General features: G+C 37.2%; 1 protein-coding gene across 2 annotated transcripts; it reads left to right on the plus strand.

Moving 5' to 3' along the window:
• Nucleotides 1-788: 788 nt before the first annotated feature.
• CFAP97 (cilia and flagella associated protein 97) lies at nucleotides 789-23369 on the plus strand. 2 transcript variants are annotated; one of them, XM_021542171.2, is made up of 7 exons: nucleotides 789-887; nucleotides 1200-1378; nucleotides 4821-5687; nucleotides 5776-5847; nucleotides 14043-14302; nucleotides 20625-20775; nucleotides 21452-23369. In XM_021542171.2, exons 3-7 carry the CDS (start codon nucleotides 4841-4843, stop codon nucleotides 21577-21579), a joined length of 1458 nt encoding a protein of 485 aa, XP_021397846.1. In that variant the 5' UTR covers nucleotides 789-887; nucleotides 1200-1378; nucleotides 4821-4840; the 3' UTR covers nucleotides 21580-23369. The 2 variants fall into 2 exon arrangements, with proteins under 2 accessions (XP_021397846.1, XP_021397769.1); XM_021542094.2 differs by lacking the exon at nucleotides 1200-1378 and having other exon boundaries at nucleotides 791-887.
• The last annotated feature ends 1738 nt before the right edge of the window (nucleotides 23370-25107 follow it).

Consider the following 25107-nt stretch of genomic DNA (forward strand, 5'->3'; position numbering starts at 1 on the left):
CCTGGAGCAACATCACCGTAACCTGGGGACCATCACCCCACCTTGGGGCACAGTCACCTTGTCTTGGGGCTTCATGGCCTTAGTAAGAGTCCCAGCTCTCTGCCCCATTCCCACAAAGCAAATAAGGGCAGGAGGGGACTGCTGGCTAGCAGGACTAGGAAAGGAATTCTTCCCCGGTGCTTGGCACTGGTAAAGCCACTACCTGAGAACCATGTCCAGTTCTGGACCTCTCAATTCGGGTAGGACATTGAAGCACTGGAGCAAGTTCAGAGAAGGGAAATGAAGCTGGTGAAAGGTCTGGAGCGCTGGTCTTAAGAGGAAGAGCTGAGGGAGTTGGGAGTGTTTAGCCTGGAAAAGAGGAGGTTCTGAGGAGACCTTATGTCTCTCTAGAGCTACCTGAAAGGAGACTGTAGCCACGTGGGGATGGGTCTCTACTCCCTGGCAAACAGTGACAGGATTAAAGGACACAGTCTTAAACTGTGCCAGGGGATGCTTAAGTTGGACATAAGGAGGAATTTCTTCATATAAAGGGTGATCAGACATAGGAACAAGCCGCTCAGGGAAATGGTGGATCCACGGTCGCTGGAGGTATTTCAGGAAAGACTGGACGTGGCACTTAGTGCCGTGGTGCGGTTGACGCGGTGGTGTTCGGTCAGAGGTCCAGCGGTGTCGCCCAGCCTGTGGTTTCTGCGATTGCGGGGAGGCCCGCGCTGAGGGGCCGCTCCCGCGGGCGGTCGCGGCTCCCGCCCCGCTGAGGCGCCGCCTCTCCGCCCGCGGCGCGCGGGGCGGGCCGGGGCTGCGCAGGAGCGGGGCGGCGGCGAGGGAGCGGCCCGGGCGCTGCGCGGCTCCCGCCTCCCGCCGCGCTGCTCGCTTCTCCTCCCGTGCCTGTGAGTATCTGCCCGGCTGCCTGCGCGGTTGCCACAACAAAGCCGGGAGAAAGCGGCCAGGGGGGACTCGCCGGCGGCCGCTGCTGCTGCTTGTTCCCGGGGTGCCGGCCGGTGGTGGGCCTGCGGCGCCTTCTCGCCACGGAAGGTGCCGGGAGGGCGGTTGGGGGCGGTTGGGAACGACGGGCATGTTCCTCCCCCGTCTGCGGTAATTTTTTCCCGAAACAAGGTGGGAGACATACTTTGTTCATGTGTGTACATATGCATTATTTTTAACCATTATATAATTTTAAAAAATAATTTTGTTTTAATTAGCTGTCCTCTTACTCGCGCCCCTGCCTGAGCGCCGCGCGCGTAGGTGTCCCCCGAGCGCGTTGCCTTTGCAGGGCTGGGGTTGAGCTGCCGGAGTTTGGTCGTGCTGCCCTGAGACGCGTGCTCCGCCCCACAGCAGTGCCGTCCTGCCCGCCTTGCTCCTCGGGGAGATTGGAAAAGAGGTGGGAGACTCCGTTCTGAGACACCGGCCCTCGCTGTCGCCGTACTTGTTGGCTCTGGGAGAGTTACCGGGTCGTGTGTGCTATCCTTAAAGTTACCGGACCTTGCGAGACACGTTGTAGTGATGCCCAGATAGAGTTCAGAGGGGTGTTTTGGTTGGGCTTAATTGATGGGAATTAAGTAAATTGGAATGATTATTGCAAACAGCTTTCCTCGAGCGTGTTAATCATCGCAAGAGTCACGTTTCCACATTTTCCTCAGAACTCCCTGTACCCAGCCAGGGCTGTGTTCTGCAGTAATGGCTCCCAAAGTGGGGCTGTAGTTTGGAAAAATAACTAGCCACCAAATCTCTTAGCCTCTTTGGATTAGGTTGGAAGTCACAAATAAGGTAGTTCTGAAACCTGGGCTCCTGTAGCAGAGAACTGAATTAATTTGACAGAGCCTCAATGAGATGCTACAACAAAATGCAATATATGTTGTCTTTGTTAAACATTGGGGTTTTTTTTCTGGAGTTTACACAGCATTTTAAAATGTAGTTCAGCATGGCATATGGCACAACTTAATTTAAAGTCACAATCTTTTTGCCTGGTGGAAGTTTTTCTTTTCCAAACAGTTTTTTGAAAATTGGTTAAATTATAGTATGGAAATACTTGTACTTTTATATTCCTAGTATATAATTAAAAAATCTAGTGTTTGCATTTGGACGTGTACATGTTTTTTAATTGGGTCGTTAACATTTCTATGCAGCATTCATAAAACAGGAGAAAAATTGGGATGGAAAGAATGTAATAGAAATAGCAGTGCTAAATTTCTTTTGTATCCCTGCTTTTGCTGTAGTGAGGTGCTCAATATAGTGAATAGAATGCATTGTACACATTTTTGCTTCTTTGAAAAAATAGTTAATCTCTCCTTTTTGGAATTGTCAGTTGAGAGAGAATGAAGTTCCACAAAGTTAAAATCTTCAGTGGAGTTATTTGAAGACTAAGATTAAATTGTTGTTGCTAAAAAAATAAGTAAGCTTAAGAATGGGTTTGTGAAATAATTGGCATTTAAAAATATAGATGTCAGAGCTTTGGGCTCTGCTTCTGGAATGCTTCAATCTCTTCCAACACTTCTTCATGCTTTGGTTTTTGTTTTGTTTTGTGTTTTTTTTTTTTTTTTTCTTTTCTGTAGTGCATATGTTGTTCTTTTGGTTTTCTAAACCTAGATAATACTTTAATGGTTTGGGATAGAAACCAGAGAAAGGGACTTTTAAAAATTTGGGGACATTCTATTCCTTTTCTTGGAGCTTAAAGCTCTTAAGACCTACTGGGATTTTTGTTTTGGTTTTGAGCTTGCCTGTTTTCAGAAGGGCATTCAGAAGGCCCTATGTTTCTTCATAAGACTTACATGGGCTCAGAGGGCCATCAGGACTGCTGAGCCCATTGACACTTTGAATGCAGCTGCCTAGTTGAAAGGCTTAACCCAGGTACTTTTACTTTGTAAAAGTACAAATTTTGTAGGATGGGGTAGCATGTGGTCATCTGTGGCATAGGTGACAGGATCATCTGCAAGCTTTTTAAGGTCTGCCCTTTCAGATGACGTAATATTACATCTGAAGCTTAGATGTAAGATTCCAGAAGTTAACTGGATCTTTTTGGGAAGCTGCTCAAGAAAAACTTTCAGAAATCACATGATAGTTGCATGTTGCAGGCTATACAAGCTGCCTGAAGCCAGGTATCACAAGAAGTGACATGACGGGTGGAACCAATAGCCCAGCAGTAATGCATCTCACCAGTGCACACAAGACGTGTAAAAACCAGGAGGAGGCAGAAGCCATGGTGCTGTGGAGAAAGCATGACATAGGCACCATCACAGAAACGTGGTGGGGTAATTGTCATGACTGGAGTGGTGCAGTGGATGGTTATAAGCTCCTCAGAAGGGGCATGCAAAGAAGGAGAGGTGGTGGGGTGACCCTCTACATTAGGGAGTATTTCAGCTGTGTAGCACTCAAAGATAGTGATTATAAGGCTGAGTGCCTGTGAGTGAGAACCAGAGACATGGCCAACAAGGCAGTCATCCTGAGGGTTGTCTCTAGTGGACCACCCTGCCAGGATGAAGAGGCAGATGAAGTATTCTGTAAGCAGCAGGGTGGTGTTTCATGATGGCTAGTGCCTGTTCCTGTTCAAGACTTTAACTTGCTGGATATATGCATTTCCAAAAGTGTTTTACTCCTTTGTTTTTTGTTTTTTTAAAGCACTCCTTAGGTGCTTTAGAGAGTTATCTTTGAGGTCTTCAAAATTGATCTCTGCTTCTGTTGCGCAATAGTGTTTTCAGCTTTATACAATATCTAACCAGAATAAGACTCCTTTCAGTTCTTTGGCTTTGTGATTCTTAAAACCATAGGAGATTCCAGAATTTCTGGTTTTATGTTGTGATTTGAGGAGCATGTTTTCAATTCCTCTTAACTAGTGTTATTTGAGAAGTGGCAAAATATCTGAGTGACCTTTAAAAATTCTGTATTTTTAAGTCATGTTTAACTAGAACCTTACCTGGAAATTCCTTTTTTCTACCTTTGTTTGCCATAGCAACAAACTATATGTGGTTTAAGTGAGACCATCCATTTTGTAAAATATTCTGGTTCTCTGGCCTTGTATAGTTGCTTCCACTGTCTTTGTGTTTGGTTTTGTTACATATTTATGGATTGTAGCTTACTAAACTGTTTCAACAGTGACATCTGTTGTAAAGAGTAGGAGAAAAGGGCCTCTGGCTAGATGGGACTGGTAGTCTTTGATACTGGATAATTTTGTTTGTTTGAATTAAGTTTCCTTCCTGTGCTCTGGAGTGTGAGTTACAGGAGACTGCCATGAAAAGCAGGCTCCTTGTCCACACTAAAACATGAACACTGACATGTGGATCCTGGTACAATGTAACCATGGAGCCATGGCTTTTTGAATGTAAATTGAAATTTCTCCTAATTTTAAGTACTGAAAGTCTGCAGTGTGTATGGCTATGTCAACCAAGATGGTGACCAGGTGACCACTGTATATAAATAAGGTTTGCAATATAAAATTCCAAGTAATGATGACTCCTAAGTGGCTTTAGCTTCAAATGGCTCTACCTTAAAGGGAAAAAATAACACACGTTAATTGCTTGTTTGTAATGGTTAAGATTTTTTAGCCCCTAATAGTGTTTGACAAATTTGCTTAGAAGTAGTAGTTTTGAAATTGTGATGGGTTGGCTTAAGTAAAGTTTTCTGGTCTAACATATGAGCTGTGTGCAATAAGGTGGCACTAAATTTTTTTACTGGGCTCACTATGGAATTGTCTCTAGCAACTTCATGTAATTAATTGCAGAATTATAAATGCCTAGAGCTAAAAGAGTGAAGAGCAAAACTATTATACTGAAAGTGTATTTGGATCTGTTTTTACACAAATATTTGGAAATGTTTTCTATTGCTTGCAGGTGGCACTTCATATTTCATTATGGATCGTTTTGAAGACATATCAGATGGTGAAGTGGATCATGCCTTCTTTGACAGTGACTTTGAGGAAGAGAAAAAGAAAGCTGAAGAAAATGGTGAATATATAGAGAAAGAAAATACAAAGGCAGCTATTGCAGACACTGATCTGGTTTCTAATTCAAAGGATAAAAAATGTTGTGAGGAGAAAACTGAAGAAAAGAAGATAGATTTGCAAAGGGATCAGTCCCTAGAAAATAGCGAAGAACCTTTTGAAGATGCTTCCTCTTTGACAGTTTCTCCAGTTGCAGAGAATGCAGGTACATCTGGAATAACACCTGCAGCAACAGAGGAGATTGCCCCTGCTGGAATTCCTAAAATAGTTAAAGAAGGTGAAGAAGATTACTATACAGATGAAGAAGATAGTAGTGATGATAGCAAAAAACAGGTTAGACCAAAGTCAGCTAAGCAACCAAACAACATAAAAAAGGCTAGCAAAAAATATACTATCAGCTCCTCCTCTTCTTCTTCCTCCTCCTCATCTTCCTCATCATCATCCTCAAGCTCAGATACAGATGGTTCTGACACAGATTCTGATAGCTGTTTATCAGATTTATCGCGTTCTTCCCCAGAAAGGAATGCTTGTAGAAATGCTCTTCTGTCTCCGAAACAAAAATTCAAGTCAGCAATGAAATTAGCAGAAGGAAAACCACAGCTTGGTGATGACCTGGAGGAGTCTGAAGACACAGTGACTGATGTAACACCTCTGTCAACTCCAGACATCAGTCCTATCCAGTCTTTTGAATTTGTAGCATCAAATGATAAGAAACTAAAAGTAAAGAGACAGGAAAATGTGAACCAAGAATTATATGGTAATTTGGAGAATTTAAGTACGACACTAAATGTGCAAAACCTATAGGGCTGGGAAATTCAATCTTATATCTGTATTTTTTTCATTAGATTCCGAGTTTGATCGCAGATATAGTCGAAAAGTATTGCATGATGCCATGGACCTGAATCAGCTTCTGAAAGGTGATTTTTTTATAAACTTTTTTATATGTTTATAGAAATACAACATCTGCCAGTTGTTGAGAACAGCTGTGCTCTAATACACATAGAGAGTGGAGTTTTCATATGCCACGTGTATTTTTAATACTGGTTGCTGTTTAAGTGGTATTGATCTAATTCTTTGAATTCTTCTCTATGTAATAGTACTGATTCTGCGGTAGAGAAAAGAAGCATGCTTTGGTTTGCATCTACCTAGAAGTAAGATACACAGGGCAAATCTTAAAAATATTTGAAATATTAATAAATTGGACAATAAAACTGCACATGTATTTTAAGGTGTACTGGACTATGGCACAATTTAATATCTAAATTAAAACATCAACCTTTCTGTTGAAAGGCTGGATTATCAACCTCCAAAACTGAAAGACAATGTAAAATTTCATTGCATTATAAATGGTATTCATATACTTAAACTTCTAGTACCTTTTTGATAATTAAACAAAAGCATTTGAAATTATTTTCTGAGCTAGGTGTCTGCCTTCTATAATACTATTGGTTGAGTAAAGGTATTTTAAAAAGAAAAATAGCAGATAATCTTTACTAAAACTCGAGGGGTTGTTTCTGGCTAATAGACTTTAAAAATCTTAATAGTGAAGGCTAAGAAAATTTGCAATCTCTTTCCTTGTATTCATTGTACACCTTCATTATATGGGATGAGAATGCCCTTGATGATCTGATAGGCATACTTTAAGGTCTACATGGTGCTTTTGCATTTGTTTTCATGGCCCAGAGTTTTCAGTACTAAAATCTGTGGAATAAAAAAAGGCTTGAGTCAAGAAATCTACTGATCTCAGGTGAGGAAAGCCTCTTACAGTTTAGCTCTAGTACATTCCAAGCCAGGTTTGCTGTGTTGAAGTAAGCCTGGCACAACTAAAACTGCACGTATTGTGTTTCTTCACTTTGTACCTTGCCAGACACAGCTTCTAGTGCATAAGGATTTAGAATGTATTGAACACATGGTTTAACTTGCCTATTAAGTAAAAACTGAGATTTTACTTGTATGGAAATTTTTCTGATTTTAAGAAAAGCATCGCTAGTCATCAAGAAGGGTAGAGCTTTTTCTCATCTCTGTCAGTACTTGTGCTTCAGTCATTCTTTCATACTAGAAACAATTCCAACCAGTTGTCAAAACATGATGTCAGAAGAATTGTTGCTAGGCAATTGAAATTATGATGTCCTATGTCCTTATTTGTTCCCTGTTAGCAAGAAGCTATTTAATAACCAGTGATTACCAATGGATTCATCTCATCCCTAAAACAAATGGGTATTATTGCTCAGAAGTAGGTATTCTCAGAGATGAATCTCTGTTGGGGAGAATAATTTTTTTCTCAAAACTGAAAACTAGTTCTAAATAACAATAATAAAGGTAGAGTAATGAGGAGTAGAATTCATATGGTCTAGCAGCTAATGTTCCTGATTAATGTGTATATTACTCCCAAGTGCCTCTATATCAGCAAGCAGAACATAGCTTAATTAGTTTGGGCATTTTGAAGTTTAAATTGGGCAGAATTATTAATGGTGGAAAGTAACTATTCGGAAAATAGGAGCTTATCTTATTCCGAGTTATTGCTTGCAGATTTTTTTGTACACATAGGGGAAAAAATGTGCAAATAATTTTCCCCCACCCATCAGTCTCCATTAAATGTTCATCAGAACTGCATAGGCCTATGGTAGTTCTTGATAAAAGCCAAATTTTCTTTTCTGCATTTCTTAATAAGGTAAAATCTCACAAATAAAGTAGTTCTAGTTGGGAGTCTCAGTCTCCCTGTTCTGTATTGCACTATGATTGTATTTAGATGGGTTGAGCTGATAGCAGGTTTGATTATCAATTTTCAGGTAGAAATACAGTTTTTCTGTTGTTTCATGATGTTATATAGATCTTTGTATGTAATTGTTTTGTGATTCCATTATGTTTCCATTTTGCTATCTACCTTAAAGATATTTCAGAAAATTAGTAACTGAAAGCAATATTCTAAACGCACAGTAATAAAAAATGTTGGAGTTATTTCCTGTGCTATACTCTTGGGTAATCTGAACACAAAAAGGGAATTAAGAATGGCAATGCAAAGAAATAGATAGTAAAAGATTGTTTTTGAGGGTAATTTCATAAATCACTGTGCTAGAAAGCTGGGAATAAAATAAATTGGAAAATTTTCTGATGCTATTTTGCTTGATCCTATGTTGTGATGATTATGCAGATAAAGAGATGGGTTAAATATATGAGTGTGAACTAAGCACTCATCTATCTCAACCCATTGTGCTACAGATTTGCTCTCTCTTTAGAGAGATCTTGTGATTTTTGTAGTCCAGAACAGTTGTCTGCTAAAATTGCTCTGTATCTCTTTATCTAAGTTTGTTTGGTATGAATACAATAGGATAGCATGAGGTATATACATTGCTAAAGAATTTAGTACTTTGTGTTTTCTTCTCTGTAAAATGAGGTTGAGACCTGCTTATTTTACAGAAGTGTCTGTGAGAATTAGTCTGTAAATCCATGGTATTAGCTATTATTAACTTGAGGAGGCAGTGTGGTGGGGTAAGTAGGGCAATTGGCCGCGGACTAAAGTTCTGTCCTTGAAGCTCTCACTGACCTCCGTTCTGATAAATCTTTTTACCTCTTCTATGCCTTAGATTTTTAAAATAGAGGTTCCTTTGTGAGAAGCTCTGTAATATAAATATCAAAAGCTCTGTGTTTCTGAATAGAATCTATTGTAGAAAATTAAATAGTGGCTTCAACTGAACATGAAGCAATCGTTTTAACTTTTCATATAATTTGTCACTCAGGAAATGGAACAAGTTTTGATAACTGAAACTTTGTTCTCTTTAGGGATATGTTATCTGTGTGCTCATGCATGCTGAACTAGTGTATGTGTAGAAAAGCTGCTAAGCCATATCTAAATTTAAAGTAGACTCTACAATATACCAAAACAGTAGAGCTGAACTAAGCATATATAGCTTTTCTTCAGAATTCATTTAGTGTGTATGTTCAGAGTTTGAATTAATTTTCTATATGTATGTCTATTCATATGCTTGGTTTTTCACAGGCCTAGAAACTAATTTTGAGATAGAAGAACAATTCCTAATTTATTCATATATTTAGAGTTTGAAAAGAGATTGAAAATCTGTGAGATTATGGAGAGATGCCTGCTTCCCCAATGTTGATAAGAAACTTTGTAATTATGGGGAAAAAAAGTCCAGCGCCTGTAAGATATCTTTCTTATGATATCAAGAGATAACTAGCAGCCCTGTTTAAGCATGTTTAAATAGGAACATTTTACCTGAAAAGGACATTCTCCTTTTCTTAAAAGAAAAACACCAAATCTCCGAAATCTCCTATAAAGAGCTCTGCGGCCTGCAATAATGGATGTTATAGGAAGTATTCATTTATAGAGATACCACAGGGAAATAGTTTCACTCTTAAACTTCTATATGTTGATGAAGAACTTTGATTTATTTAATCCTTTTGTACTTTTCAAATGTGATAAACATGTGGTAGTGTAGCAATATAAAATAAAATATCAGTCAAGTGTAAGCATTGAAGCAATTTGTATTTGGATTCCAAATGAGACACTGAAACATGCATGATTTTGATTTTAGCCTTAATACTGTTGGGATGACTGTATCATCCTGTCCTAATGTATTTGACTTGCTAATTATAAGTTGTATTTTATATAAGGTTTGACCTTTCTTATTCTGTAAGGTTCTTTCAATGCTTAGAAGTGAAAAGAAATAAACAGCTTGTTTATGCCTTAAAAAAAAGTCAGGTATCTCTCCATGGAAACCAGCTTTCATAGAAATCCTGTGAATAGCAGGAAATTTTCTTTTCCTGCTTACCAGCATATGAGAAGTAGACTGCACACTGTGCAAGTTGTTATGCAAACGCTGCTGCTTAATTATCATCTATCCCAAGTTATATTTAAGGTCTGACTGACAATGAAAATAGCTAGTGGTTTAGTTAAATTACTAATTACCCACTGATAGAATATGTATATGATAGGTAAATCATATTTCATTGTCCCAAGACTTACAAACTCTTTAGAAACTTAAATCATAACCTTAAAACTGTAGTTTTATTTCATGTCCTCAGTGGCTGCTGCAAAAATAGTGAGGTAAACCATTCATGCACTTAGGCTTTGTGATTAAAGAGTAGTGTGGGTGCATTGATGAATAAATCATTGAAATAACTATGAAACTCAAACACCTGAGTTATATAACATGAACCGTACTACCAGTATTTAACAGCATTTGGAATCTTACTTTTTTTTTTTTTTTTTTTGCTTATTGATGGTGAATTGTTTCTGGTTTTGTGGGCATGTGCTGACCTCACTTAGACACCTACTGTCTTTGCCATGAAAGCAGTGTTGCCAGTGAGTGGTAGTATGCATTCAGTGCATATTGGACATAAATTCCTGCTGTGGATTACCTCATTTTCTGTCATAGCAAGTGTGTGGAGAATAGGAGTATGATGCTGTATAAATGGTGCTTTGCAGAAGCATGTTGGACAGATTTTCAGTCAGATGACTGGAAGCAGTGGCAACTATAACTGCTGATTTGAAATTCAGAGGTCAGAAGTGTCCTTCTGATCCATGGGAGACCTACAGAAGTTTTTCCCCCCTGCTTTCTAGATTACTTCTGTGATTTATTTGAATATCATTTAAGGAGTGGTGATTTCTTCTGCTTGTTTTGTTAGGAACATGCATGCTGTAGTATTAGTGATGCTCTTTCACAAAAATTACGCAGTATGCATTGTGTTGTCTTGTTTTTCTACTAAGCTTTAGACTCTCCTGTGACACAGTTCCTATGCAGATCAGCGTTGCATTTGTGTGGTTTAAAAAAGACTGTCTATAGGTAGGGTCCAGTAAGTTATGGTTTGCTTTGCTGTGGTGTTGGCAGATTAAATTCTTCCTGAACATAGATCTCAACCAAGTAAAACATAGCTTCACTTAACTAACAGCTTGAAGAACAATAAACCAGGTACTTTTACTGTGTTACCTGATCTAATGCTTTGGTGTATTGCAGCAGCATTGCAGCAAAAAGCTAGTTGTGAAGTTTCAAATGGGTCATATAGAAAGCTAACAATAAAACTATCATTTGAGGAACTGGAGAGTTTTAGATTGCTATTTTAATTCCCTCCCCTTGAAAAAACACTTGCTGCTGCATGTGTTGTATTAGGACTGAATTTCTGATGCAAAATTAAAGAGTCTTCTGTAATTTAGCCATCTGCCCATAGTTTATTTATTGGGTTTTGGCAGTTGTTCGCTAAGGCTTCACTGAATAACTTCACAACAGAACCTTTGTGGTGTTCTTAATTCTTTCACTGTATTAATATATTTTTCTTGAGTTGTGATAAATTCAATATTATGACTGTTAGCAAGCTCTCAACCTCAAGAGTTGCCAGAAAGCTGTTGCCAGTAGTGAAGTCAGTTTCTACGTTAGGAATAAATAAATAATAAGGAGGCTAAGAATGAACAACATACAGAAGAAAGTGGGATGAAGTTTCTTCTTGCTTGACACAAGTGGGAAAGACTGTCTTTGTGGTGAGGTGATAAAAGGTATGGATGAAGCACTGTAGAAGTTATATATATTCAAAGGAAAAAGGCTAAGGAAAGGAAGAAGAGATTAATAAAAAAAGGTAAAGTCTGTGTGTTGAGGGGGGAATGTGACTGAAGAAGCTGGAAGATGAGAGTAAAGTTAGTAAAATTTTGTCCTTATGTATATAAGAAGTAATATCCAGTAGAGTAGTGTGTGGATATGTACATAGGTATTCACTCTAATTGCCTGGGAGCTTCTGGTAAAATAGGGGGTGTTTAATGCTACATAAGTTGCATATCACTATCCCCTGGAGATCTGAGTGACAACGAAGTAATGCAGTGCTTGTTGAACCCTGTGTGTAGCAATTTTTTCGGGGTTCCTTGAATCATTGTTTCTAGTAGCATTTACTGCCCAGCTTTGGAGTAAAAGGGAAAGGCTTTTGTTCCATGTCATTGTTCTGGTTTTATTTTTTCATCACACCTAACAGCAGTTTATCAGAAAAGTGAACAAGTCAGAAAATAGGTAGTAATTACCTTGAAGCTTTTTTTAATCTCTCTCCTGGCTATAGTTCATAGTTATTTCAAAAGTATATACAGTCTCTGCCAAAGTACAACCTGCTATCTAATAGTGAATTAAGAGTCACTGACCAGTGAAGGTATGAAACATGTATTTGTACCTGAAAAAGTCTTTATCCAGAATGCCATTGCTTTAAATTGATTTTCACTAGTTGGCACCTTCCACAGAGGCAAAATAACTGCTGGAAATTTGTGCTGACAGTCATTCAGAAATTTAAATGTCTCTTGTAATAGACTTCATCATCAATAGCGTTGGTGCCACAAGGCTAGGTCAAGACTTGAGTTTAACAACTGCTCTTTGTCTCAACTCGATTTCCACTTTTGCATATAATGTGCAGTCCTCTTTAACCCATGAGATGCTACAGGTATAAGGCAAAAGGTCAAATTACCTTTCATAGCTCCACAATAATACAATTATCAATTATGTAATAGATCTTCAGATAGTTGTTCAATTTACTTTCTTCTAGTTGTATTCTGCAGTGCTGATTTTACTTCTTCCAATAAAGACATTCTAAAATATTTTCTACTGAGGTGTATGCTGCAGATTGATAAGAGTTGTGTGGCTTTAGTTATTTTCTTTGCATTTCTCTTTGTCCCTTGTAGGCTTATCCAGATGAGTCTCATTCCAGGTTTGTCTTATCTAATGGTGTTGATGGGTGTACTAGTTTTACGTTGAGAATAACTTACTAAACTGTAGACATGTTTCTCAAGACATTTATATTGCATTAACCTGTTTGTTGGCACACTTGATCTGTGCTGGTTTGCTTTGTGTCTTGGTTTTGAGGTGATTTGCATCTTCTCTTGACAAACAAAAGCAGAATTTGCTAATGTGAGCAGCCTCACAGAGCTGCCTAGAAACAGTTATTGTGTGTATTGGCTAGCATGCCGATAGCACAAGTTTACTAATTTCCAGATAAATGTTGAAATTCGGTGTTTGGGGTTTTACATTTTGAATACTGTTCTTAAATTTCTCAAAGACAGTAGCAATATTTACTTGCATCAATTCTGAAATAAAATCAGTTGAGATACTGCAATAAATATTCCATTTCATTTTGAAGTAAGAAAATTGTTTTCATTCTTTGAGTTTTTTTCACTGTTTGGCTGCCAGGCTGCCTCAGACATCTCTTGCAAACAAATTGCTAATGCAGAAATGTTTGCTATGGAAATATTGTTGCCTGCCTCGGTGTTTGGTTTTTTGGTTGTATTTTTTTCTGCTTTGGATGCTTGTTTTACCTGTGTGGGACTTCCAGGGGTAAGAGTGAGGGATGTCTTCTGAAGGCACAGTTATATTGGAGGAGTGTGGGGAATGACACAAGTAAGGCTTTTTTGTCTGTGTCTTAGCTCCAAAAATCTGTGTAATCTAACCAGATAATGTACTGCAGATAACGCAGTGGTTTGATGGGGTAACACCATGACAGCAAAACCCTTACACAGCAGAGCTGCTGCAGAGCTTTAGAAAGCAAAGGTTTAGAAATAGGTCAACAGCAAAGCTCCAGTGGAACTGTAATAAATATAGCTGGCTCTGGCTAAGAGTGAACTTTTCCAGTTATCTTGCAATTGTGTGCATCAAGTTGCTGTGTATTTTTAAGCGTGCATTCTTTGTATTGAAACCTTACTGTCGTGATTTGATGTTTGCTTACTCTTTTAAATTTCTATGCCCCAGTAATTTTTCTTTTGTTATATGTGTTCACTCATTTCTCTCCATCCATTAAATTTACTTTTCATCATTCCTTTTGCATTCCCTCCACCAACATGATGTAATTGCTTTAGGAGTTAAGTATCAACAAAATCACTTCAGGAAGTGCAGTTTGTGCCTCTGAGTCAGTCTTCCCCAGTGTAAGTTTTCTGTCTGAAACATTATATCTATTCTGCCTCTTAACTGAGATAGATACATCAGATAAACTTGGGAGCAAAGTTTAAAACTTTTATGTACAAACATCTAAATACTAATTTATGTTTTAATTCACTAAATACTAGTTTATGTTTAGTCCTGGGTTCCTGAAGCTGTGTTTTCTAATCTGCTTGTTTATTTCACCTTTTGCTATTTTAAAGCTTTCTTACAGTTGGATAAAAATGAACAAAAACTAACCATCGATCAGCCATCTAAAGGAATAAGGAAAAATTACTCTTTCACAAATGAAGAAGTAAGGCAGATTGATCGGGAAAACCAGCGGTTGCTAAAAGAGCTGTCCAGACAGTCTGCAAGGCCAAGGAGAAGCAGCACGTTGAAGGTGTCTGTACCACCGCCTAGATTGTACCACAGTGCCCTCAACAGGCACAAAGAGCAGCAAAGAATTGAAAGAGAAAACCTGGTAAGTTTTGAGGATGTGGATCAGTAAATTGAGGAGGACTATCTCTTGTCAGATGAGCTGTTGCTAAATATTTAGAAGATTGAGGAGGCAGCACATGTGCATTTACTGCAGTAAGTCTTCAATAAATTTCCATTACTGTGGTGTTGGCATAGTTGTTCCTGTGGGTGAGTTTCTTAGATTTTCAGGAGAGAGGTTAATAATGGGCTTTCTTTCAGATGGAAGTAGATTTTAGTTTATATGCATTTGCTCTACTTTGGTATCATTTAAGAGGAAGGACTGTTATTGTTAGCACACTCAAAATACTGGATAGCAGTCTGACTGTTCATTCTGCTTCATGCATCATAACTACTAGTTTCCCAAAAACAGGCTTGCATAAAATAACCAATATAATAGCATCAAACTCATATTTGAAATACAGAGGATACAAATTCAATGTCAGTTTTGGTTTTTGGCTTATGGCTACCTCAGTCTTTGAATATTGTTGCACTCTGATTGCCATGGTGTAATGGCAATTACAATAGCTTTACTGGAAAACAAAAATTCAGACACATTTGTAGGGATATTGCCAGAATTCTCAAATAATAGAAGTAAAACTGGTTTGAATATGGTACTTTTAGTAATTGAATTGTAATACATAGATGTAATAACATTTTCTTATTTCCTATGTTTTTATCAGCGTGTTTGAAAAAGACATACAATTATAGTTAAAATAATTGGAAAATGTATACTGGAATTAATTTATTACTTTTGACCTTCTGTGTAAGTATAGGCTGCAGTTTACATTTCTATACCCATAGAGATACAGATTCAACATGGAGAAAGTCTGATTGCCCTGTTTGGCAAAATCTGTTAGGTTTTCATTCTTCCAGCTTTGAGACAACTGGATTTTTAAAACTTTGCAAATTAGGAAACTTTCTCCCCTAGCTCCACTAGACTGCAGTTCACATACTTTAAAGTCGGAAAGAATTTAGCACAAAATACTGTTATAGATGTGTGATATTTGTTATTGGCTGGGGAAGAAATGCGTTTAGGTTGGTAGGAGGGTGTTGGTGGTGTTTATTTCAAATGTTGAAAACAGGTCTTGCTACACCACATGAATCTTGTTAACATGTTCTTAGGTGAAAGGGAGGAAGTGCTGTGTCACAGTGCCTCAGGATATAACAGTTCTATGCTGTACTGCATAACAATTGATTACAGTAAATGAATATATAGGATATTTTGAAATACACTTCTTTTTACTCAAAGCCACAACCCCTTTCTCTTGTGATATATTGCAGTGTTGGTTCAAGATTGTCTTGCCTTTGCAACTTTTGGATCAAAAATGCAACAGACCTAAACACATAGTCATTTCACATATCTCTGCTTTAGGACATATTGGAGATGAATGGTGGTTGCATGAAGTCCAAGAAATAGTACTGTTCATTTACTTACTCATGTATAGGTTAGTTGTCGTCAGCAATGTGGGTGGATGTGTTTGATATGAGAATTAATGTTAGGACATTGTGTTAGTTCAGACTATAAAAGCATTTGGTTTATTCTTATCCCCAAACTCGGGATGATATATTCTGTTCTTCTTTTTGGATCAGTGATTCATCAATGCAGCTCTTCTTTTTTATTTAACTTTGCTATAATTTTTTAGAAATTTAGAAATTGTTTATATTTTTATTCTGTTTTAAGTGTATGAACCCCTAGAGTGTCACAATTTTAGCATACTGATTTTTTTACCACTTCCTTTTGAGATTACAGGTGTGACATATTTTTTTCTGAGACTGCAAATGAAAGAGCAGCCTTACCCTGCTCATTGATGTTTTGTTTTTTGTTTTTTTTTTTTTTTTTGATTGGTAAAAGTATGTGCTTTATGCATCTGTTTTCTTCTGGTCAGCAGCTTTCCACACCTTCATAAATTTAAAGATGTGGAATTGGTGGCATTCTGTGGAACTTATCAATCTTTCTTCTCTTACTTTTTGGCTATCTTTTTTTTTTTATACAAGGCCTGAGGGTACTGCATAGAGGATATGGTGTTTAATACACCTTTGTGGAATGTTTGTTGGAGAAGGATGCAGAGTTTTGTAAATAATTCAATAATAGAAATCTACAACAGTAGTCTGTTCAGGGGGTTAAAGAGTTTTGATGCAGAGATTTTTTTTGCTGGTGTTGGCACAACTTTTATAATTTCTTGTTATGAGGTTAACAACTTGTCTATGGAAAATGTTCATTTGTTCCACCAGAACATTCTTGGAGTAATGCCTGTACTTACTGTTAATCAGAAAGATTGATTTATCTTGCAGGCATTTAGTATCAGAGATGATGCAGGAAAGTAAGTAAAATTTTAGGAAATTAGAGAGGAATCTGAGCAGTTTTGTGCTCCCTAGCTTTGTTAAAGGGTGCCAGGAGGTACAGGAAACATACATCGTTCCCACAGACTGTGTTAGAAAGAGCAATGATGGAATAAAAAGATGCATTGTTCTGATATACAGTAGTTCTAAAATACTGATTAGCAATTTATGGAAAAAGCACAATGAGCAAGACAGATGACTGCTAAAATTAATGCCAGAATTTTGTAATTGCTGCTTTTGACTGTGTCATAAATGGAACTTGCTAGCTTTTCAGAGCAAGCAAGATCAGAGTGTGTCTCTTGCCAATAGAGGATGCTGTTGATTCAGAGAACATTCTACTCTTGTGTTTGAAAATAATTTCAATCCCTCTTCTTCAGTGGAAGGGAATTTAAGTGTGACTGATGTGTTACTTTGTTCCCATGTCTGTATATGTGTGTGTCTATCTGTATTGATAAAGTAATCATTTTCACCAGTGTAAATAAGATACTGAACTTAATAGACTCTATGCCATTGAAACTTTTAATGGTTTATTGTTGGTTTTTTATTGGTTTATTATTAATGTAATGCCTGGTATTGCATTAATATACAGGTAAGTGTTTGGGGTCCTTAAAATACTGGTTTGCAGTAAGCCCATCATTCTTCAGTCACTTCATCAGAACTTGGAAGATATTCATATCTTTGTGTTTTCTGGTGGGTTTTTTATATTATTATTATATTATTAATTTTGACTAGGATTGATTACCTCAGTGAGCTAAGCTGCTATGTTCAGTCAAGTTCCGAGGGAACAGTGACCTTTTGAGTTCACATTGGAATTTTGCTGGAAGATCTCAGCAGCTGTGGTAAAGGCAGTTCTCAAACTTTAGCTCAGGAGGGATAAGGGTGTTCCTTTTTTGTAGATATTTGGTCTTTCCATGCATTCCTGCATATTCTTCCTATTCCTCATGCTGTTATGGCTCTCTGCACATAGAAGTCCATGTTCTTCATTCCCTCACATCTTAGGAAAGTTCTGAATACTTTGCAAAGTGCTTAGTTTTGTGTGATTTTCTTTTCTGTATTCTTAACCTATTTTGCTTGTGATGTTGCCAGTCACATAAACTAGATAGCTGTTCAATTAAAAAGACTTTTCTGTAAACTAAGGACTTTTAAGATTTTTCTGACTGTTAGAGTTTGTCAGGTTAGAGCTAGTAAAAGCAACTGGCAATTAAAGAAGATTACAGATACCTGTATTGATAAGAACAGAAAGCTGTCCTTGAATGCAGTTATCTGTTTCCCCCAGACTCTGCAAAGGGACAGTGTGATCACTAACATCAGTGACATTAGAGGAGGAGTAATATAAATAAATTTGAACAGCTGTCAAGGCACACTAGTCAGCTGATTAGGATTCACAGGAGGTGAAACTGAAGCCTTCTGTGACTTTTCTTTTTAAAATATTCTACTTTTACTGTAAACTCAGTATTAAAGTAAAAGAAGATGGGCGAAATATAAGCCAGGGAAGTCTTTTGCCAAGATGAGAGATCACCAATGATATATTATATATGTTTTGAGCTTGAATTGAGAGCTCTGAGCACCTACAATGTAATTTAGAGCAACTAATAACATTCCTGCTGTTAGTCTGTTCCCCTTTTTTTTTTTTTTTTGTTCCTTAAAATTTGATTGGGAGCATATATTTGGTTCTAAACACCTGAGTTATGTTTTGTAATCTGATTCTTTGATTGTTGAGGTCAGTGATAAAATATGTGTTTACTTCAGTGATGCAGGATTAAGGCTCCAGAAATATGGTACTTCAGGAGAACAAGGAAAGTGTCAGCTTTCTTCAGTTAATTTCTCAAAAGGAGAACATAAAGAATTAGTAGATTTATATATATGGCTGAAAAGCAACATTTGCTTGAGGTAGTTGTACTGTTGTACCAGATAGTTCTCAGATAAGGACCTCAAGACTGTAGGGTTGTCAATAAAACCACAAGAGTCAGATTAATTCCGGGTTGCAGATTTAGTAGGTCAGGACTGCCATTTCACTGTGTCTATGGGTTCATTTCTGCATGCAGCAGGCTGTTCTCCACACAGCAAAATTCACAACTGAAAATAGCATGGAAGTTAACGTGCCCTTGGTACAATCCACAGCAGAAGGGAAGGGAACCACAGGAGCTCTTATTCTCTAGAAAAGCTTTCCTTCAGACACTGCTGCACCACAGAATTTGTATCTGGTTTTTCTGTAGCTCTTTTTTTTTCGCCCTTCATTAATGGCGACTCAGTACTTTTCAACATACAGGCATAAAAGCAGACAATTTTATTTAAAAATTTAAAAATGCAGACAATTTTATTTAAACTAGAATTAAGTAGGCATATATATATAGGTATGTATAAAAGCCAGTGTTTTCAGAATCAAGCTTGAAATCACTGCAGTGTTAAGGTATGCAAATTCTATGAGGCTGTTACAATTGAGTGCAGACTTGAAACATGCTTGTCTCTCATAGGAAAGCCACTTCTACAATTTACCTGATCTATTTATGATGGAACTGAATGCATTGAGAACTTCCATTTTTAATACTGAAGGTAAAATAAGTGATCTCTGCAAGTGTAAACATATACAATTGTATGAGGAGATGTGGATGAAGTTGTGAGAAAAATGTTGGCTATAACATTTAGAAACAAGTCTACCATTTCATGTTCATAACTGTCTTTAGTGAAGAGCTATTTCTAGCTGAAGTCCTTCCTTTGACTTTTGCTTACTTAGGTATTCCTGCTTACCATGAACTGGCTGGCACTTGATGCAAGCACTTGTGACATGTTACATCTGAGCCAAAGTCACTTGTCCTTTCTCTCTTGTACACTCTCTGCAAGTTTCCAGTGCCCATGTATAAACTACCAAGAGTTTGTAGATTCCTGTTATAGTTAGACAATGACAACTGGCATCCTGTGAATACTATACCATTTCCTAAGTCACTTCTTTCTTGTACATTTTTTTCCTTACAAAAAACACCAAAACAGTACATGATTAAGTGTGCAGTTTAATGTATCTTATAAACAGAGTTATCTTTAGTACTTTGGAGACTTAGTGTAAGCACAGTTTGCATTCTCTTGTTGATAGAATGCATGTCACAACCTAGACCAGCAAAGGTTGTGTCATCACCTAATGTTTGCAAGCCATCAAATGAATTGAAATTAGTTAGAAGAGGAAATAAATAGATCAATGTGAGGCAACCACTAAAGGTGCAATATATTAAAAACATGAAGTTGTTAATTGGAAGTTACATGTAGCTGGGTATTTCTCAATTTGTCCTCTTATCAGGTCCTTTTTTTTTAGATTATTGAAATTTCTTAATAAGTTCTGTTTCAAGTAGAAATAATTATGCAGAATAGGATATTGTATCTTTAAAATATTGTGTAAGTAGTTCTGCTAATACATCACTTGCCATATTATTTGCAGGGCTAATTTCAACAAGAGGAAACTATGTCTGTATCAATAATTTTAAATAGAATCTCTTAAAATTAGATTATGGATAAAATGAAGTCTCGTAGATGTTTGTGCTTTTTTTTTGAAATTAGTGTCATGGAACTGGGGTCAGTAATCCTCTCTGGGCTTCATATAGAGCAATATAAAATGGTCTGTTTGTAAAGGAAAGAAGAGTAACCAAAGGTAGGATTAGAATAGTGGAGCCCATTTCTTCACTACCTTTGGTGATAGTTACCAAATAGACATTGTTTCAAATCACCATAAAGCACAGAGAACTGTGAGGTACTAACAGTGTACTCAATGTAGGACTGATGATGTGCAAGGGATAGTTAGAATTTGTGTCATAACATTGAGAAAAGAACTGAATAACAGAGTAGCCTATGCTGGTCACCAGTGGATGAACTCCTGTTGTGTACTGCTAAAAATTTTGGGGCTTTTTGCAGTTCAAATAGAAATCAATTTGTGACTGTTTATTTTGCAGCATCTTGTTCATTGTTTCTCTTTCTTGATGGCCTTTTTCTTCAATACTAAGGCTTTCCTGAAAAGACTGGAAGCAGTGAAACCAACAGCTGGCATGAAGCGTTCTGAACAACTGAGGGACTATCACCGCCACATGAGCTACCTGAGTTCTTCACCTTCTCCAAGAAGGACTAGATCTCCTTTCAGCCAGCTTAGTCCTCCAAGTAAGTACTGTGAATTGCAGATTATTGCATTTCTTTGCAATATCGTTATATAATTCAGAATTGTGAAGCACTTACTTGTTAAGAATAGCAAATATGTTCTTCATCATCTTTAGATTGATGACTTCCATTTGATAAATGATCAAAACTATTTTTCTAGTCACCAAAAGTGATTACTATATGCATTGCTTTGTTACTATCCTAAATTTATAATAAATCGTCTTGTCAATCATCTTTTCCAAGAAGAAAAAATTGCAGTAGTGTTTCTCATTTTGCCACTAACCTTTATTGAAAGAAGGAGGGAAAAACAAGCCCAACCAAAAACCCCAAAATAACATCAATGAATGTTCAAATTCTCATTCAGAAAATTTAAATCTACTGACTGTAGCCTTGTTTTTCTCAGAAACTCAGTGTGTAAGATTGGGAAGTAGATAATGTTTCTATAGAACCATATGTTTCAGGTTTAAGAACCAAAGGCTTGAATTTTTTTTCCTGATCATTTGTAAACAACTCATGATCAACTCTTTTGCAGTTGTATTCAATTTACTGTGATTTGTTTTGGTTTATTTGGTTTATTCTGAGAGCTAGGGTAGTATGTGTTGCAGTACTAACATAGCATGAAGTTTTATGTTGTGTTGAGCATTAAGCATTCTCCCTTTATGTGTTTGTGTGTTAACAGGAGGAACTTCAAGATCATCCACTGTTCAAAGTGGACTGAGCCAGAGGAATGAAAAGCCCATGTCTGATTCAGCCAGTGGGGCATTACAGAGACCTAAATCTACTAATGTTTGTGCTGCTTGGTTATAAGTGTGTTCTTTGCCTCCTGTACTGAGATGAAACTCAAACTTCTATTTTTAATGTTTTTGTAAATTCTATGTGCAAAAATATTTTCGGCATTGTTAGGTGATTAAAATGCATTGCATTTAGAGTAATTGCTTATAAAGTGGTCTTAAAATGGTATAAAACACTTCTGTCAGTTTCTTCTATGACAGGAAGAGAAATTGAAAGAGAAGGAGGTATTTAAATGGACATGTTAAATAGAAAAATAACTATTAGTCTCAGATCATAAGTGGAATTTGTATCCATAACATGGAAGGACAGAGTTGCTGCACTAGAGGACCAAAATGTAAATAAAATTTTAAAAATACTAATAATACTTTAAAATAATGCATTACACTTATAAGCATATACTTAATTCATGGATTGTCCTTGCTTTACATCCTGGCTTTACATAGGAGTTTTCTGAATTTTGTGGGTCATGTTCTTGTGACTGAAAGAATCTTTAACAGCAGTGTGAAGAGGTGAAAAGCGGATTGTGTATTCCTCCATGGTGAACTAGAATACTGAGGTGCAGAAGACAGTGTTTTGCCACTGTTAAATGCTCAGCACCTAGAATGTGTTTTGTATGCAAGGCTGCATCTCTTCCAGGTCAAAAGGATTTTGGAAGTTGTACTGGACTTTGGAAGACATACTGGGATCTTTGTGTAGGAAAGAAACATCTGATATTATCTGAACAACAATAGAGACTGAATTAAAAAGCAGTTTCAGATTTAGTGTAAACAAGTACGTTTTGGTTACTTCTCAAACTAGAGAATACCATTAAGTAAGGGAAATAGTTCATGGCCCTGCTTTGCAGATATGTGCTCTTCTTAGTGGGGAGATGCAAACTGGAGCTGCAGAAAACATGTTGAACATTGATTTTGAGTGACTACTAACCAGGATTTAGAAGGGAAGAAGAGACAATAGAAAACAAAGACTTGTTACTTTTCTTGACCTGTTTTTAAATGTCATGTTCATATCTAATATTTGTCGTAATGTCAGATAAGCTCCAATAGCAACATCCATTTACAAGAAGAACAAAATATAATGGTATTGGTAATCACAATAGTAGTTGGTGTGGTTTATTTCTGTACATAAAGACAGACTTTCAGTGAGCTTGTTTTGTACAACTTTAGCCTTTATAAAGAGCACAAGTTGTGATGCCATTAGCTGTGGATACTGCTGAAACTTTGCTTGCTTCCCCAGCTTCTTCCCAGGAAGGAAATTGCTGTGTTATGGATAAAGAAAAAAGCTGTATTTGGTCATGCTGGGTCTTTGACATAAAAAGTGTATTATTCTTTGCTAGTGCTTGCATGAGGGCTTAGGCTTTCAGGTATTCTACATTGTAACACACTTTTTACTTGGTCCTTGTGATAGTTTGGCAAAGCTTCTTCACTTGGTGACCCGCAGATCAAATTTAGCTGTTTACAATACTTGGAACTTTTAACTTTAAGCAGCATTGTGGCAAACAGATTTGTATTGCAATTACTATTCATGGTTAAGAACTGTTAACAATTTCTTTGTATAGTGCTGCTGTATTTATTTCTATTATTGTACTAATGAAAATTATTCTCTATTTAAAGATTTTTGTCCTTGAATGTGAATATCAGAGTAATAGTTTAAATACTTCTGAATGTTCATATTATAATTTTTGTTCTGCAAAGAAACTCACACAATGGATTACTTTTGTTTCATCTTATTTAACTTTGGTATGAAAGTGTCAATTTTGTATGTCATTTGTAAATCCTAAGAAATAAAATATTTAACATTAATTGTCATTGCAGTGGCTTCTTGCAGATTTTTATAATTGGTATTAAGGTGCAAAGAAGGTTGAATAGCTTGGTACATAGAAAAACATGTAAAAATACAGGTTTTCCATTGTTCAAGTGTTAGATGTAAGGGAGTAACAGTTTTGTCATTGGCTGTAGTTTGTCTGTGACCAGCTCTTGCAAAGGTACAAAAGAAGTAGTATCAATTGACTGTGACAATGGGAGTCCAAGTAGCAATTGCAGATCATCTGCAATATCTCCTAATTTCCAGCCTCTCAGAGCGGATGGCTGCATTTTAGGTTACATTTCCAGCAATTATGCTGAGTGCCACAGACTGAGGGCAGAGCTGCTTTCAGAAGAACGGTTAGTTCCTTGACAGTTTTGAATTCTGACTACAGGTATCTTTATGGAGAACACCGCCTGCAATTTCCCACACTGTGCATTGGCTTTTAAACAGAAATGAGCCATTTACCGTGTTTCCCATATGCTTTATTTAATGTACTTTCTCTTAGCCCAATGGCATTTTCCTGCATTGATACTCTTACTCTTTTTTAATAGTCCTTAGTCTCTATTTTGCCTCCTTCTCTGGAACATAACTTCTTTCATTTACATTTATTTGAATTTTCTTTGCTTCCTCTTAATTATCTTATTCAGATATACATTTCCCCCAAGTTTTTGTAGAATGTATCTTTGTAGCCAGCTTAGATCTTCCCTAGCACATCCAAATGCCACTTGCAGCCTTATCAGTGAGCTAAATGAGATCTGGATAGCTGGATTGTGTTAGCAAGCTTCTTATAAGGAACCATTAGAAAAGTACAGATGAAAAAGAAGGAGCAAAAACTGGCAGTTTTTAAGAAAAACTAATGCACTTTGAAAACCATCAGAAATATCTTCTTCATAAACTTGTGGTTTGATAGATTGCAACCCTGGCTATTTACTATGGGAAAGAAAACTGATCAGGTATCTAGAAAAGCAAGTATTTAAGAGAGCAACCATGAAAAAGGGAGATAAACTATCAGGCCAGATTCTGTCCTCAGGGTGGAAAAAAAGATCTGTATTGGGTTAATTTAATTTTAAAACAGTTTGTCATTTTTTGGACCAGTATTTCCCAAATGCTTCTTTTTTTCAAGTGGATACATGTTGCTTTCAGACACCAGTTAGTGGCTGGTACCGGCCTTCAGGGAGAACAGAACTGCTGGTCTGAATTTGTGGCAAACATCCAGAGCCTCTCTTGCCAAGTGACAGTGAGCTAGGACTTACCTCTATCTGACAAATGTTTCAATATAGGAAAAGGATAACTGGAAAACATACATATGAAGCAGTAAAAGATGAAGGTGAGATAAATGTTTATTTGATTATAACTTGCTTAGTCTTACCCTGTTACCCAGAGAAGTTGTGGACACCTCAACCATGGAAAGTGTCCAAGGCCAGGAACTGAGTTTAGTAGACAGTGTCCCTGCCCATGGCAGGGGAGTTGGATGTAGATGGACTCATAAGGTCTCTTCCAACACAAACTATGCTCTGATTCTATGGTTTTTGTCCTAAGTGGATGCATAGCAAATGCTTGTCTCTATGTAGTCTAACTGAACAACTCCAATGGCCACACCTCCCTTTCCCTCCTTTGCCTGATCAGCCAGCCTATTCTTCCCTGCATTCATAACCCTGCAGCATCTGAAGTTTAAAAAGTGTATTGAGCATGTTCTGATCTCACTGGTCATTAATAGTGCAATGTGTTTATAATGGTTCA

Source organism: Lonchura striata, chromosome 4, assembly GCF_046129695.1.
Source record: "Lonchura striata isolate bLonStr1 chromosome 4, bLonStr1.mat, whole genome shotgun sequence".
Lineage (NCBI taxonomy): Eukaryota > Metazoa > Chordata > Aves > Passeriformes > Estrildidae > Lonchura > Lonchura striata.

Bases quoted from the DNA above. Each gene is read 5' to 3' on its own strand.
- CFAP97 (XM_021542171.2), top strand. From the start codon at position 4,841: ATGGATCGTTTTGAAGACATATCAGATGGTGAAGTGGATCATGCCTTC. The intron at 5,688-5,775 runs GTAATTTGGAGA...TTTTTTCATTAG, and splicing joins TGTGAACCAAGAATTATATG to ATTCCGAGTTTGATCGCAGA. The intron at 5,848-14,042 runs GTGATTTTTTTA...GCTATTTTAAAG, and splicing joins CCTGAATCAGCTTCTGAAAG to CTTTCTTACAGTTGGATAAA.